Source organism: Harpegnathos saltator, unplaced genomic scaffold, assembly GCF_003227715.2.
Source record: "Harpegnathos saltator strain DR-91 unplaced genomic scaffold, Hsal_v8.6 scaffold252, whole genome shotgun sequence".
NCBI lineage: Eukaryota > Metazoa > Arthropoda > Insecta > Hymenoptera > Formicidae > Harpegnathos > Harpegnathos saltator.
The window spans coordinates 551849-568579 of record NW_020230042.1 but is presented as its reverse complement, the minus strand read 5'-3'; the positions used below and the strand labels follow the sequence as shown (position 1 = coordinate 568579).

General features: G+C 52.8%; 1 protein-coding gene across 2 annotated transcripts in view; it reads left to right on the top strand.

The window, feature by feature from the left end:
• The window catches only part of LOC105187580 (Na channel protein 60E), an 80520-nt gene that overhangs the window by 48996 nt on the left and 14793 nt on the right, over window positions 1-16731 (top strand). For both annotated transcript variants that reach the window (XM_011148484.3, XM_025299100.1), the window contains exons 2-11: window positions 135-343; window positions 2284-2504; window positions 4281-4461; window positions 7378-7455; window positions 9477-9618; window positions 10805-10939; window positions 11313-11527; window positions 13409-13872; window positions 14795-14883; window positions 15172-16526. In XM_011148484.3, the coding sequence (XP_011146786.1) occupies window positions 135-343; window positions 2284-2504; window positions 4281-4461; window positions 7378-7455; window positions 9477-9618; window positions 10805-10939; window positions 11313-11527; window positions 13409-13872; window positions 14795-14883; window positions 15172-16526 (3089 nt within the window). The remainder of the gene's footprint in view (window positions 1-134; window positions 344-2283; window positions 2505-4280; window positions 4462-7377; window positions 7456-9476; window positions 9619-10804; window positions 10940-11312; window positions 11528-13408; window positions 13873-14794; window positions 14884-15171; window positions 16527-16731) is intronic.

Sequence of the window (16731 nt, the reverse complement as noted above, 5' to 3'; positions counted from 1 at the left end):
CGGGTCCTCGGAGCACTCCTCAAGCACACACGGTGTCTCGGGAGCAGTTACAAGGGAATCGAGATAATCCATTTTGGGTGTTTGCCCTCATCCGATCCGGACAATAAGATGCCGCGCGCACGCTTCTGTTTCAGACATTCTGCGTGGTATCCAAGAGGTTCCGCAAGAACTACATCCATAGGTTTACGGCGACTAATAGTTGGTTCATATTCTCACCGTGGAATCCTATACGGCGGTGCTGTATCTTCCTAAGTACGAATCAGTACTTCGATTACGTGGTCATGGCTACCATACTTCTTAACTGCGTCTTCCTGGCCATGACCGAAACCGTCGAGGAAGCCGAGTAAGTACAGCCTGGCGCCTCATGATTATGCAGTAGCAGCGGCCGCTCGGTAACGCGGGCGGTTAGCAGTAGAAGTTAGCAGTGAACGACCACAGAATGTGTGTGTGTGTGTGTGTGTGTGTGTGTGTGTGTTCACTCGGGCGATCACACACGATGGAAACGTAAGATCGCTTCTGCGATGAAAAGCGATATCGTCGATCGAGTTCGGCTGCTGGGAAGCACGAGATGCCGCGACTTCAGAGAGCAGCATAGCGTGCTTGTACTACGAGAGAGAAACAGAAGTGGGACGTTCCGCGTATCCGATGTAGGTCCGAAGATCAATCTTTTCAGTCTGCTATAGTCACGGTATAGTTACTTTGCGACAGTCGAGATTAAATTCCCCTCCGATTCTCGCCGTTTCTCGTGCATGCCGACTTCAGATCGTAAAGCGAAATCAAATAAAGGACCCCTCCCCACCCCCCAGTGACGTCCGGCTTCGCACGGTTGACCGCCTTGGTCAACGTTTCATTACGATCTGGGGATGTTCCATATCCAGTCAATTTCAGACGTCACATTTGCTTAGATCTCCGTGGAAGAATAAATCTCGAGATACGCAAGACGATTTTGCGACGAGGATTGGTCGCCGTGCGACGGCGACGGGTCCCCTTATAATACATGCACAACCGACGTTCATTTCATTTGTGCTCATTTAACATGTAATCCTCTTAAGCTAAGTATCCCCCGAGCGAGTAACTCGCGACAGTTCTCGTCGACCGTTGCGAACAGCAATTCGTTTAACGCGCTTCGAGCGAATACGACGGCGAATCTGGAGGTAATTTTCTACAACTCCCGGCTCGGAGGCTTGTCGCGGATCAACGGGCTTTCACGGTGACGCTGATGAACGACTGATCTCCTGAAAGTCCACTTGGAAAAGTTCATTGATCCGGCGCGTTCAAGATGACACGACATGACAGCTTCGTACGTGTCTCACAAGCGGGTTACGTCAGAGATGGCAGCTTTTGACATTTTTATTGATATTCGCGAGAGAGACGCGAGTCTCTAACGCAGCGAGTTTTTTTTTCCACTCACCGTGTTCCTTCTTTTCGCCGTTTGTTCGCGGAAATTCTCTCGCAACCTAAATCGTCGCGATGCGTGTACGTGTGGCGAATTAATCGGATAATCAACCGGCTGACAAGCGTGTATCTTCGGCGAGCGATAATAATCGCTCGGAGCTGGTCTCCAGTCACCTTAACGACGCGCCAGAGGCGACGCCACGTTTTGTCCCCGTAAATTCGATCATTACGACGTACACGGCAAAGAGGTGGCCGCTTATTATCTCGCGCGGAAAGTCCGGCATGTTCAACTAGGCATGTTCAAGTTTAATCGAGATTGCTTATTCAGTAGGGAATTTCACACAAGCGCGAGCCGTGCGTGCCGGCTTGAATTTATATTATTAGCTATTATTTCAAACAACGTCCGGATTATCGTGAATAATCTGTCGTCGACGGTAACGAGAACGGTACGATCTCTCGACCGGATCCTGGTCTTGGTCTTTATTTTATGTCTCTTATGTACCGATTATCACCGATTTACACATTTTGTTCTTATTTATATATTTTATATGTTTTACGTTTATTTATTTATATACTTTATATTTATATCGAAATTTCCGTCTCCCCACGAAGAGGAAGAGAGAGAGAGAGAGAGAGAGAGAGCGATGCTTCTCGTTCCGCAACGCTCCCGCGACGAAATTTTTCCTCACAAAATCCATTCGTCAAGGGATGCGTATGTGCGGGCTGAGTAAAGGAAACGCGATCGAGGACAGCCGCTGGCTGTAATATAACATGCTGGCTTTCCAGTGGCCACGTTGGATGGATTTTCGATAACGAGACGACAGTGCGCGTTGTTGATCCGATGTTCGATGTAATTCACCCGCGCGTCCGATGTTTCTCATGTTTCAGATATATCTTCCTAGCCATATACACGGCGGAAATGGTGATAAAATCAATAGCGAAGGGATTTATACTGAACAAGTACACTTATCTTCGGAATCCCTGGAATTGGTTGGACTTCGTGGTGATTACCAGCGGCTACGCCACCATCGGGATGGAAGTCGGGAATCTGGCCGGTCTCAGGACATTCAGGGTGTTGAGAGCACTTAAGACTGTATCCATTATGCCAGGTAATACGGCGAGTCCAAGACGGTCACGTATTTCCCGATACGTGCGACCCTGCTTGACTCTGCGGCCGCTGTGAGCGAAATTCTTACCTCAATTGAAAGATCCGACGCGCGCGCGCGCGCGCGCGCGACCCGCGAGTGGTCCGACCCATTTTTCTCGAGACGTCGCCGAGAGAAATTAATCTCGGAGCTGAGAGGGACGTGATATTAGACGAGTTGTTGTGCTTTCTGGACGGGACAACGATAATTATTCGAGTAACACGGTTTAATTGTACTCGTTTAATAATAATAGTCGTACTTCTGCGCTCGCGTTTCTCATTACTCGCTGCAGATTTCATTTCAAAGCCGTGCGCGCTCGTCGCGCGAGTCGAACGCGCTCCACTGAAAGATGCATGAGTCCAGTGTCATCGGTGGTAAAATCGGCATTGTGTGTACAATTACGGGTACAATCGAAGATGCGTGTAATATCGGTGCGTGCCGGCCGGCGCGTAACAGTCAACAGAATATTAAGCGTCAGCCGTGTCGGCGTTTAAACGCACACGATCGATAATCAACAGATGCATATTAATCAGCTGCAAACAAACCGAGCTCTTTCCGTATTAATCCGAGCTTCGAATGAAACGCCGAATCGTTTTACGCGCGCCCGAATCAGCGTAAATGATCGCTCCCGATACGTAAAAATGGCGCGGCGCACGTCGCGCTTATATCGTGATTTATCGCGTTAACTGATTTACCGCGAATGCGGCCGAATGACAATTCGCGTCCCGGAATTCGCGTTCTCGCTGGGAAACGACGCTCGCAGTTCGCGCATCGTGTGCATCGCGCGGAGTGCCTGCTCTTGTCGTCATGTGTCGATCGCATGTGCTGTACCCGTACAATTTTTCAATAACAAACCTCCCACGTTCACAGCTACTTTTGGCGCGAAAGAGAAACAACAACTGGCAGAGTCGAGCAGAAACTGTCGAGTTGAAATATTTGCAAAGTGTACAGACGGAGAGGGAGAGAGGGGGGGAGAGAGAGAGAGAGAGAGAGAGAGAGAGAGAGAGAGAGAGAGAGAGAGAGAGAGAAAACTCCGCAACCGCGAGCGCGCGCACGCGCATACACACCGACGCATACAGCGACAATTTTAAATAGCGAAGCTTGATGCGAAACAATAACAAAGCACGGAAGCACGGACACGCGTATAAATACGGCAGCGGGGTTCAAGCAAATTAAAGAGATCAGAAGGAATAATGGAAGGCCATGAGCGCGGCAGGAATGAGAATGGTCCGTCGCTGACCACTCGCTGACGAGACACAAAGCAGCCGAGCAATCCGAGATGACGGAAGCGGATTTAAAAGGACGACGAGATGGCCGCCGGACAAGGCTGGGCAAGGCCAGGTTTTTGACCACTTGGCCAGAAATATGTCGGGAATGTCGGCTCTCCGCGAGGGAATTCCGCCGCGTGTCATTTCGCGTCCGGCACGCATCTCCGGCGGAAAGAACCGCTGGCGGATTGAGCTGCGCGCGCGCGACGTTGATGTCCCCGCGATTCGCGTGTCGATTTCGAGCGCGATGGAAAAGTCCGGTGAGCTGCGTGTTTGGAGCGTTGATTAATATACAGCAAGCTGATCGGCGCATTTCGCGCGCCGCAAATCGCTGCCGCTTGGCTGTCGAGTAAAATTCCGCTTAAACAAAGCCGAACTCGTCTCTCGACGTTGAAAGCAGGAGAGAGAGCAGGCTCCTCGTCGAGGCAAATTACATATATGCGTAACGCCGCGTTGTCGTTGTCTGTTGCAGGTCTAAAGACTATCATCAACGCGCTGTTGCACAGCTTCAAGCAACTTGCCGAAGTAATGACGCTGACGATTTTCTGCCTGATGGTTTTTGCACTGTTCGCTTTGCAGGTTTATATGGGAGAACTTAGGAATAAGTGTGTGAAGAATCAAGATCTGAACGCCACGCAAATCGACTGGTTCGAGTACGTTACCCTAGATACTACCTCAACAGGAAAAGCACGATTCGCCCTCCTCCCTCCCTCTCTCCGCCTCCTGCCCTCTCTGTTTATAATTCCGAGTTTATCTCCCCACGAGAATCTCTCGACTCTGCGTTATACAACTGCGAAATACATTTCAACATCGCCCCGTATCATCCGGCCGGAAGTTTCAGCCGACCGAATAATTCGGACTAGAGAAAGAGAGAGAGAGAGAGAGAGAGAGAGAGAGGAGAGAGAGAGAGAGAGAGAGAGCGGGCATTTCGAGGTCGAAGGCTTAAATCCTTCAGGCCAATCTTTCGAGCCTGATGGTATGCTCGAGCGGTCGAGACTGTAAAGTTGAGCGATATATCGCGAGCGGGCAGAACGGAAAGCTGCGTATTTTCCGTCGATCCCAACGAACGAATATCCTTCCGCTCGGACTTTCCGCGACGCTCGATCGCGAGCGACTCGGCCGAGCGAGCTCTCGAGGCTTGAGTGTTTCGAACCGCGCGTCCCAACGGTTCGATCCCGTAATTTCCTCGGACCCCCCCCCCCCGTCTCCGAGTCTTGCCATTCACATCCTCGTCATTTGACGTCTGGCGCGGTGAAGCCGGTCAGCTGCCAGTCAGAGAGTGAGAGCGAGAGAGAGAGAGAGAGAGAGAGAGAGAGAGAGAGAGAGAGAGGCGGTCGCTGGCAGGCAGAGACCCGGGGGGGTGAAAGGTGGCTGCTTTGGTCGTTTCGAGTGATCGACACAAACGCGCGCGCAAGGGATGTGTGCGGATCGCACAAATGGACGGTTAAAGCAGCGGCGGCGCTTAATCGTCGCCGTGCTCCGACCGTAATCGACGACACGGTTTCCGCGGGCGGAGCGGGGCGGAGCGGGGCGCGAAGCGAGCGAGCGAGCGAGTGCTTTCCCGACGACGAGCATTCGTTTCCGCTTCCTCCTCGACGCGCGTTTACGCGAGCATCGCTATCTGCTTTCCGGTCGCGGTGCCAAACGGGCCGCTCGCCGCGTGCTTAGGAAACCATCCACCGGCGGATCTCATTGTCCGCGCTTCCGCTGTCCGAGCGCATCGATCCGCATCTACTTGCGACGCGGCGCGGATCGCAACGCGAGATCCGACGCGCGCCGCCCTCGCGGGGAGACGCGCACCCCCCCGCCCTCCCCGCCGATGCACCATCGGGGGTGGGCTTCGCGTCGGGGAAACACGAAGCCACTCACGGCTCAGACTCAGGCCGAGAGGCCGTGCTGTTTGTTTTCCAGCGCTTCCTCCTCGAGAGCCGAGCGCGCACGGTGTGATTCATGAGGACACGCGGCGAAGGGGGAGGGAAAACGAAGAGAGCGCGGAATTCGGTCGGTCGCACAGCAATATACTTGATTATTTACGGACTCGAGTCCTGTGGGAAGGAAGGGGCAAGGGATATGTGAGATTTGGGAACGGCAAGGCAAGGGCATGCGGCTCAATCTTGCGGGAGCCGTATTGTGGATTTGCATCAAGAGGCCAGCCGTCCGCCTCACCGTGCAAGCAGCAGTGCGAAACGCATGTCCGTAACGTCGTCTGAGGACATCTTCGCGAGTGAATTTCTGACCTCGGGCAAGAATCCACGCTCGGTCGCGCGGCGCGAAATGAGAAAACGGACGAGAGAGCGATTAATTCTCTCGCGTAATAAATTTGCCTCTACAATGTGACTTGAGCTACATCAGCGAATGACGCTGGGACACAATGCGCTAGTTCGCTCCGCTCGTCTCGACGGGACGACTGCCCCGCCACTTCGCCACGTCGGATAAGTCTGAATATGGTCATGGCTGCGCGCGCCACGTTGTATTCCTGTCGCTTCGGTTCGGTAGCACGCTATCACGGTGATTTCCCTATCCGGCAGAGGACGAGCGGGAAACGCGCTGGCGCCGCGCCGTGGGCGAAAGCACGCGCGGCGTGCTAGATAATACGTGTATTATCAGCGCGTTAATTTAACGCGCCAGACGCGGCCGCAAGCGCGTTACGATTTCCATCTCTTAATGCCGCGCCGCCGATAACGCGATCTTCATCATACGTGTAATCGGGCGTTTAGCGTCAAACGCGCCGCGCGCGATCAACGGGATTGGAAAATCAGCTTTGTTCCAGCGTCGGTTAACGACGCGTATCGCACCGCCCGCGCCGCAGTATCTCGCTGATAATCGGAATAACGTCATTATATTTTGGAAGATATTTCGCAAGCGCGACGTGTCGTATATACGACGAATACATCGCCGGGTGCCGATTGCAGTTTGGAAATGTTTTACAATAACACGAGGCGAGAGGCAGGATTATGCATTATTATCAGCGACCGGACGGCCGATTTTCGAACGCGGCACTCCCAACGCCCGGCGTTTCACGACCCATCGACGCGTTATCAATATATGCGAGAACGACCGGGACCAGAGAGGGACGGAGCGATAACCGATCGACAAAAGTCCCAGATTGACGATTGATGAAGGTAAAAAGAGACACGGCACCGCGTCACAGATTTAGCCGAGTTTCGGCGGAGCGAAACCGCGTTTCAGAGTGTACCGCGCAAATATAATACGGACTCGCGACCGGACTTTTTGCACGTTACATTTAACATTGACGTCACACAGCGCTCTTTGTCGGATATTACTCAAAGTCGATTTGATTTATTCGCGGTATATTGGGCGTCGGCGGGGTCTCGAGGAAAATTATTTGATAAATCGGCTGAGACCCGCAGGAATATATACAGACATATATGTGCACACGTATACGCGTATCAAGAGAGAGAGAGAGAGAGAGAGAGAGAGAGAAAGAGAGAGGGAGGGAGAGAGTGAGGGAGAGCAGCAGTTGTGTAATTTTCTCGCTGGAAATCTCCAGAGATCCACGAGGGGTTTGGAGCTTGCAAGAAACTAACGAAATTTCGTGTCGCCAACAGGTGGACTTGGAACTCATCCAATTGGGCGTTCAACGAGGACGAAGAGCCAATCATCTGCGGCAATGTAACCGGCTCCAGGTTGGTGTCTCTCTCGTCTGCCTTACCCTTTGCCCGATCGCACTCTAGATAAGCTAATTCGAGACGCGCGAGGGCCGCGACGACTAGCCTACATCAACATCTTCGAACGAGTGGCACTCGTTTCCCTCGGCGAGGGGGTTGCGAAAGAAGGGAGGAAAATGGATAGTCTGCGCGCGATGCCTCCTCGTGCCCCGATATGTCTAGCGAAACTTCCCGAATTTCTCAACGTCACGTCTGCTTCTCGATACCCGATAAAAATCCACGCGTATCTTTGACGGCCGGGAGGGGGGAGGGGGGCCGGAGGGGGTTGGGCGGAAATTTCATTTCGTGTCACGTGAAAATTGATCTGAAGCGAGACGAGCGAGATGAAATACCGCGCTGAGGAAAGTTCGAGCCGCGCGCGGCGATTCTTTAATTTCCTCCGGGGGAAGAAAGAGAAAAACCAAAAGGAAAAACGAGAGAGAAGAGCGGCGCGATTGAAATTCGCAAAAAAGCCGCGAACCCGCTCGAGCAAGCCGGTGGAGAAACGAGAGGGGCACGCAGGAAGATCGTCTTCAGCTGCGTCTTCGGCTGCGAGGCTCGCGCAACAAACGCGAAACGAACGCGAAGTCCCTCGAGCCTTCGTCGAGTCGTAAGGGAGTCTGCGAGGGAGTAGCGATGCTACTCTTGAACGGTTACAACCTCCCGCACGCTACGAGGCGTACTCGACACGACACGACGGTGTACACACCGGCGATTTATGGCGCTTCAGGCTTCGGGAGATACACAACTCGCTCGCGGCGCCTCGCGTTGCGAGCGATAGACGAACCGTGAATTACGTTACGTCGCGATCGCCGGCGATTACGCGAAAGTCGTATAACGGCGAGAGCGTAATCGTCGATAACGTTGCGCAATTGCGCAGTTGCGCTCCTTTTTCTTCCTCGCGGGGCGGAGAGGGAGGGGGGGGCGGTTCCGCGGTCCATTACGGCATCCGGTTGCGCCGGATCGCGCGCGGCGTGTCGTTTGTCCGTGGGTAGTTTTATTCCGTGCACTTCGCCGGTCTTACGAGAGAGAGAGAGAGAGAGAGAGAGAGAGAGAGAGAGAGAGAGAGAGAGAGAGAGAGAGCGGCTCTCCATATTTATCGGCTCCCCGGCGGCGTCCATTTCCCAAATGATTACGTCGGCCGCACGTACGACGGAATTCGTATACGGCCGGTATAAATAAGTTCGCAAAAAGCTTTACTGCGTTACGTGGGGGCGCGAACTTTACGGAGCGCCCGGCTCCTTCGGCGTACATCGGCGCCTCGCGTTCGGTGTCTCGCGCGCTCGGAAAGTAGGCTTTTTATCCGATCGATACGCGCGTCCGAAGCTGACGCTTGTGTGTTCCTTTGCACTTTCGATGAGGCTTTGCATTTCCCGGGACCGCGCGAGAGAGTCGCGCGTATGGATCGAAGCGCACGGAAATATTGCGCGTCGCGTCGCGTCGCCTCGCTCGTGACCAACCCTTTCGGCGCTGCGGCGTCTCTTTCACGATTCGTGTTCCAACGACAAACACGCCGGAGGCGGGCCGGCCTCAATTGAAGTTCCCCGTTGCTGTTCGACGGCCAGATCCGACGGCTGCGTCTTCGACGTCCCGACGCGACGCGACGCGACGGAAGATGCATATCACGCCGCGGAAATGCGACCGATCAACAACCGGCCCGGCGAGGATTGATGAACCCCTCTCTCTCTCTCTCTCTCTCTCTCTGCGGGGCGCGGGGGTGTTTTAAAGAGACGATATCCGATTGGGCGATATCCGCGCAACGGTGCACAGATTTCGCGTTAATGCACACCCCCGTATCTTTTGATAACACGGGCGGGCGAACGTTATTCTCGTCGAACGGGCGAGAGCGCGGACGGTGCGATCGGAGTGCGATCTCGACGCGCAGCCTCACTAATATTTCCGCGCTTGATCATACTCCGCGGACACTCGAGATGTTCTCACGACTATCGCGAATATGATGGATTGCAACGTCGGCAATGTAGCTCTTACCTATTTTCCAGACACTGCAACGAGAGCTACACTTGCCTCTGCGTTGGCCCTAATCCAAACCACGGTTACACCAACTTCGATAATTTCCTGTGGTCAATGCTCACCACCTTTCAGCTGATTACCCTGGATTACTGGGAGGACGTCTACAACAAGGTCGGCCGCTCGACGAACGTCTGAACGATTTCCCGGCTCTTTGTTCCGCTCTCGCTCTCTCTCTCTCTCTCTCTCTCTCTCTCTCTCTCTCTCTCTCTCTCTCTCTCTCTCTCTCTCTCTCTCTCTCTCTCTCTCTCTCTCTCTCTCTCTCTCTCTCTCTGTCGCTCGATGTAGCGAAAGTCGCGCGCGCCTCCCCCGTAGCATGAGGGAGATCCTCCCGCTCGATCTGCGCTTCTCGGGCAACCGGGCATGAAGTGTGTTTCTGAAGAAGAAAAAAAAAGGAAAAGGAAACTTTTCCAAGTAACTTTCCGTCATGCCGCGACTGCTCGCGCGCGTTGAACGATTGGGTTGAAAGGGGTGGCTTTAACGACGGCGATTGTCGGGCACCGCGGACGCGCTCGCTGCGTCGCACGAAATCGCGAGGGAAGATGTACAGGAACGGCGTCGCAGCGTCGTGTTTGTTAGCGTAATGCGCGTCAATTAAGGGGTAAACATCTGAGTGAACGTCTGAAAACACAGAGTAAGTTTGGGAAATTTTTCTAGTTCAATAATAACATAGATACTTGGAAAATTGGTTCGAAACCGCATTTTTCTCATGGGTCCCCCCGCGGCTTGCAGCAGAAATGCTACTTTATACTTTCAAAAAGGACAAAAAGGCAAAATTTTTGTTAATCTACATTAAATTTGCTAGAGAAGTACACACGTATATGTTAAAATATTGATTTTTGTAGAAACGGTGAACATTTCAAGGGAAAAAAGTTTCAGTTTGACCCAAGAAGTTCAGTGAAAAAATATTTACGATAACAAAAGTTTTAAACCGATCGTAAAAATCACGCGTACTTCTCCAGAGAATTTAGTTTAGCAGCTAGTGTAAAAATGTCGAGTGGACGGGATGAAATGTGTTAAAGTTCTGCTGCGAGCCAATTCGAAAAACATGGTTTTACTCGGGCAGCTTCAGCGCCGCCATCTCGAGGCAAAATAATAACAAAAAATTTTGTTGTGTAGTTTAAGGTATGCACGTTAGAGGCAAACCTTCAAGTCAATTTTCCATCTTCCATGTTGTTATTCGACAACGAAAGGTTCCCAAACTTACTCTGTATTTTTCTCGGCGTTCACTCAGACGTTACCACTTAATCGCGCGGCGATAAAATGCGTAGAAATGATAGATCAGCTTTCACGGACACAGGTGTTGTCGGCCTGCGGACCCATTAGCGTGTCGTTCTTCACGGTGGTCGTATTCTTCGGATCGTTCTACCTGCTGAACCTAATGCTGGCCGTCGTGGCGTTGAGTTATGAAGAAGAGGCCGAGATCACGAATGAGGTATTCTCAGTCGCTCCAAAGCGCTCTCACTCGCGTTACTCGCTCGAGCTATCGCCTTGAGTCATAAGTAATCCCCGTCTCGCGTTCACGCTCCTCTTCAAATTTACCCTCTCCGCCGTATACGAAGTACCGCCTCGCGCTTCAGCCTGATCCAACACTCTCTATTCGTCACTCTTTACAAGCACTCGTGCAAAATGCCGTGCTGTGAAGAAGAAAACATGGCAAACACTCGGCACCCCCCCCCCCCGTCGGGGGTCGGAAATTATTTATGACTCGAACCGATCAGATCGAAACTTTCTCTCCTCTCGGTGTTCGTCTCGCGACCATCACCGCCTTCTCACGAGCGCGTTTTCGCACGTACGTGTGACTGCAGGAGCGGAGGAAAGACCTGACGGACCATCGCGAGGACTCGACATTCAGTTTCGACCCGTCGAAGATCAATATCAAGACCCTGACGAAGGACAAGCAGAAGAGGATAGACGCTCGTAAGGGAGTCTTGCTCAGCAGTTACACGAGGAAAAAAACGCGCAGAAGAAAGCGCGGGAGGAGCAGCGCCGGTCAAGAGAGAAACGGTGGCGCACGCAGCAGGTTTCTATATCTGTATTTACGGCCGACTCTTCCATGCGCGCGCGCGCGCGCGCGCAAGCCCGCGCAAGCTCCATTTGTCACGACCATTGTCGCGAAACGCGCCCGTCGCATTCGCGAGGAGTTTCTGGGTCATGCCAGCGGAGTCGAGCCTTTGGTCTTGTTTGGCCAAGGAAACGCTACGAATAACATAACTAAATACACCGGGCTGCGTTTGTGTCAGCGATTAGAGCATTCGGTCTCGTTTGCGAGGAGGAAGAGAGCGGGACTCGAGAGGTCGACTCGTTGCGTGAACTAAATTTCGGCTGGACTTAACGAGGGAAACGCATCCGGGAGTTGAGCGGGTCGAGCTGCGCGAAGAAACGAGCTTTTTCTTCTTTCTTTTCCTTTTTCCCGCTCCCTCGCGAAGAGAAGAATCGCTTCGGAAGATACGGGGCTGAAGATATTAATGTATACGCTCGACTCTCTCTCTCTCTCTCTCTCTCTCTCTCTCTCTCGCAAGTTAAAAGTATTCGTCGCGACGTGAGTAAAAAGTTGCGGCAAACGCCACGAGAGCGACCTTAATCTTATCAACACTCTCGCGCTAAGAGTATTCGGTGCTCTCGCGCGTCTATTTATCTCATACTCGAGGCAACCGGGGCAATCCTAGCGTCGTGCATGCAGCTCGCAACGAAATCGTTAAACTGCAACGGCTTGCTTCCGGAGAGACAGAAAGAAACGTCATAAACGCCCCCTTTCTCGGCCAACCGGCTACGGTAATAAAAGCAAGGAAAGAAAACGAGCTCGTCTTTTACCATCTTACAGCGGAAAGCCGCGCCGTCGTACTCCGGCGAATTTTGCGCGAAGGTTGTATCTTCGGAACTTTCCAGCGGTGCTTTCGTTCGCGGATTCTCTCCAGTCGATTTGCAATCATCAATTCTACCGTGGGCGCGCGCAATTTCAGCAAAATTTGCTCGCTCAGATCTACCTCTCTCCGTGCAAGCTTGTGTGTACGACGAAATCGTTCATTTAGATTGCATCGCTCCGATACCTCTCCGTCGCGATGAGACATGAGAGAACATAAAAAGAGGAAAAATAATAACACGAGTCGAGCAAAATTTCCACGGCCAAGCCCCGTGAACGAGCTTTGTAATATCCGCCGGCTGAAGTGACCTGGCTCGGATGACGCATGCAACCAGGAAACACGCCTGGTATTCCCAGGGTTAATGTTGCTCATTACCGTAAGCATTGATTTCGCGTCAGACCTCCGCCAGAACCTCCACGCGATCTCCAGACTAATTAGCTTAATGCCTCGATTAATTGTTAATTTGTTACGCGGGGCGAGGGGTCCCGTTACATCGAGCTTATCCTGAGGCAGCTTTAGTAATTTCAAATTTAAGTAATTGTTAAGTAATTTAAGTAATTTTTTAAGTAATTTCGAAATTTCACACGTCGCTTCTTCGCGCGTGACGTGACGTGAGAACTGAATCAAGCATTAGTCACATTAATCGCGAAAATATACGCGGAAAATCGACCGAGATTAGAGGACGATTATGTGCGCGAAATCGTCGACGTGCATTTTATCGTTCGACCGATCATCAACGATTAGAGGTGTACAATTCGCCAAAGACTCTCGTTCGATTACTCGACGAGGTACTACTCAAGCAACGCCATATCGCGTCGGTCCAACTACTAAGCGAGCCCGTGTAAAAAGTTTTGCAATCGCAAGCTAGCAATTACATTAGTTCCCTCTCTTTCGTCACTCGTCACGACGTATGACGTGCATCTTCGCGACTGGACCTCCCTGATGTCAGAGCTGCCAGAGCCGTCAGACAAGCAGCGGGGAGAAGAGAGACGGGCGTGTCCCTTCGACCCGTCACACCTGATGGGATTTCCCCGTTGCAGGTCTGTGACGCCGAGCCCGAGCCCCAGCCCGAGGCACTCCAGCGTGCGACCTTCGCACCTGCCGCTGCAGAACGTGAGCCCGAGGCCGCCGGAGCCTCACCGGCTGGTGCCGAACCGGCTGCACTCGAGGCAGGCCAGCAACAACAGCAATCAGCAGTCGTCGTTGGACGACTCGGGCGTGGTGGACGACCACGACGGCGACGACGTCACGTCCGCCGAGGAGCACGCCGAGAAGCGCGAGTCGCGGGAGCATCGCGGAGCCGAGAGGCAGGAGAAGTCCCCGAGGGAGCACGGCAAGGTTGGCCAGGCGGCTACGCCGCGGCCGGACTGCCCGGCGGCGCCGGTCACCGTCTCGGTGAGGACCGGCAACCGGGAGATCCGCGTGCTCAAGTGCAACGGGGTGAAAACCAAGAAACATATGTACGCGCTGCCGCCAGAGTACCTGTCGCACATTGTAGTTTTAGGTGAGCGCAAGCGAAGTCTCCCAGTCTCGCGACAATATTATCGGCTGCGACCGGCTGCTCTCCTTCACCACCTCGACCTTTCCTCTCGCCTCGCGCGAGATGGTGTCGCGGCGTAGTCTGCTCCCGCGCGTAGTCGTCGCGATGTCGTCAGTATTCGGGCAACGAAAACACGTTCACAGCGATCGATTCGCACCGAGAGTATATTGGCTTTAGCGAATAAACGTTCGATTCCCTCTTTGGCACACCGGATCGGTAACCCCTGATCGATGATAACTTCTGAGAAGCTGATCGCGCGTGGTGGGATCGATCGCGAACGAAACGCGACACGCGCGAGGAGTTGACGAATCGACGTCGTTCGGGTGTCGTTCGCTCCCGCTTTCGGAGTCGTTCCATCGTCACCCGTCGATCCGGGATCCGTCGACGACGGGCGAGCGACTCTGCTCCTTCAGCGTTCTGGAATTCGCGGCTTAACCGAGCGAAATGGTCAATGTCGGGCGCTCGGCAATCGCGACTCGGAGGACACGCGGGACGTATTGTTTGGACGAAACAATGGCCGGCGTGTAACTGGATTAGCGGGTCGGAATTTGCGTACTATCGAATGAGTTCGCAGTCAATGTTTTTGTCGACTGCGCGTCTCGACGCGCAGTCGTGGGCAGTTCATTGTTCGCTTGAAAACGAGCGAAATTCTACATTGCGATTCATAATTTAATTCATTCATTGGTGTTTCGAAAATGTCGGGCATTTTTAAGAATCTCGCGCGGTAGGCAATGTCGCGACCGGCTTGCTTCTCGTCACGATAAGTCACGTTGCAAAGTTGCTTATTGTGTGCTGAGGGTGCGGAAGCTGAATGATTAAAATTCACGAATCGATCTCTCGGAGATAAATTGACAAACGATGCGACGTATACACTTTCTGCTTGCAGATGATCTTCCAGATAGAAACTGCGATAGGTGTATTCAATGCTGCGTAGATTACGAAGGATGGCTCCGATTTCAGAATTGCCTGTACAAGGTAATCGTCTCTCCGCGCGAACGTTAACGATAAGTTTCGCAATAATGTTGAAATGGAAGTTTGAGTTCCGACGTGGTCTTGTTTGCACCGTGTTTACTCGCGACGGAGCGACACCCGATCCCTCCTCTTGCTCTTCGAGTTAACTTCCAAGTTAACGAAGTTCGAAATTCGCGTGAAATCACGATCAGTAGTCGCTCCGAGAGTAACGAGAGTCGAGTCGTGTGTAACAGTCCCAGGGTTACACCTCTCCGCATCGACGACGAGTCACGAGTGATAATTTGCGTCAAGGTGGTGAGAGATCCCCTGTTCGAGTTAATGATCACCCTCTGCATCGTGCTGAACACCGGCTTCCTGGCGATGGAGCACCACGGCATGAGCGAGTCGGTACGACAGGCGCTCAACATCGGCAACAAGGTATTCACCAGCATCTTCACGTTCGAATGCTTCCTGAAGCTCCTGGCGCTGAGCAAGGACTTCTTCAACAATGGCTGGAACAACTTCGACCTGATCATCGTCTCCGCGTCGCTCATCGACTTGACGTTCGAGCTGGTGGACGGTCTGTCGGTGATACGCGGCCTCAGACTGCTGCGCGTCCTCAAGCTGGCGCAGTCGTGGACGACCATGAAGGTCCTCCTCAGCATCATCATCTCGACGATCGGCGCGCTCGGTAACCTGACGTTCGTGCTGGTGATTGTCATCTACATATTCGCGGTGATCGGCATGCAGCTGTTCAACAAGGACTACACGCCCGACAAGTTCTACCCGGACCCGGTGCCGCGCTGGAACTTCAACGATTTCTTCCACTCGTTCATGATGATATTCCGCATCCTGTGCGGCGAATGGATCGAGCCGCTGTGGGACTGCATGCGAGCGGAAAAGGACAACGGCCCGGGCACCTGCTTCGCCATCTTCCTGCCGGCTCTGGTGATGGGCAACTTTATGGTGCTCAATCTCTTTCTCGCCTTGCTGCTCAACAGCTTCAATTCCGAGGAGCTGAAGCAGAAGAAGGAGGAGGTCGGCGAAGAGTCGAAGCTCGCTCGTTCGTTTGACCGTATCAGATCGATCGTGCGTAAGCAGAAGCATCGGAAGGAGAACTCGGAGAACGAGAAGAACATACGATTGGAACAGATCGTGCGCGAGGTAATGGACAAGTCCGACAAGGAGAAGTACGCGATCCAGGAGACCGTGCTGAGCCTTCCCAAAGACAATATTTACAATAGATCGTATCAGGAGAGCCTCAATCAGCCCTTCACGTATGACCCGATCTACCGTCAGGCCACGCTGACCACCTACAGCCAGAGCAGCCAGGAGACGGTCAAAGAGAACAAGAAGCTGTCCGAAAAAGGCAACAGCAACGAGACCAATCCCGAGGAGAGCATAGAGCTGGAGGTGCTCAAGGACACCGGCAAGCCGGACGAGGAAGTAGCCATGTTGCCGGAAGAGAAGCCACCGGCGAGGAACGAGGAGCGCATACAGAAACGTCCCTGGCACGCTCTCGTGAGTTACGTGGACGAGCTGACGGTCGGAGGCAGGAGAGACAGTAAAGGGAGGTACATCGACGGGATGGGCTCGTTCCCGGGGTTTGGCAGGAACAAGGAACACAAGGAGCCGCTGGATTGTTTTCCCCAACATTGTTACCAGAAGTGAGTTCTTTCGACTTTTCCTGCATTCGTCGGCGATAAGGATGAGCGCGAGTATCAATCGAGCGACAAAGAATCATCATAAAGCGCGGATATAGCTTTTCGTTGAAACATCATGCAAAAGTAAAAAATTAAATTATTAAATAGTAATAAAATTATTTTCAAAATACGGGACTCTGGATTAAAAGTTACATCAAAGGATCGCATA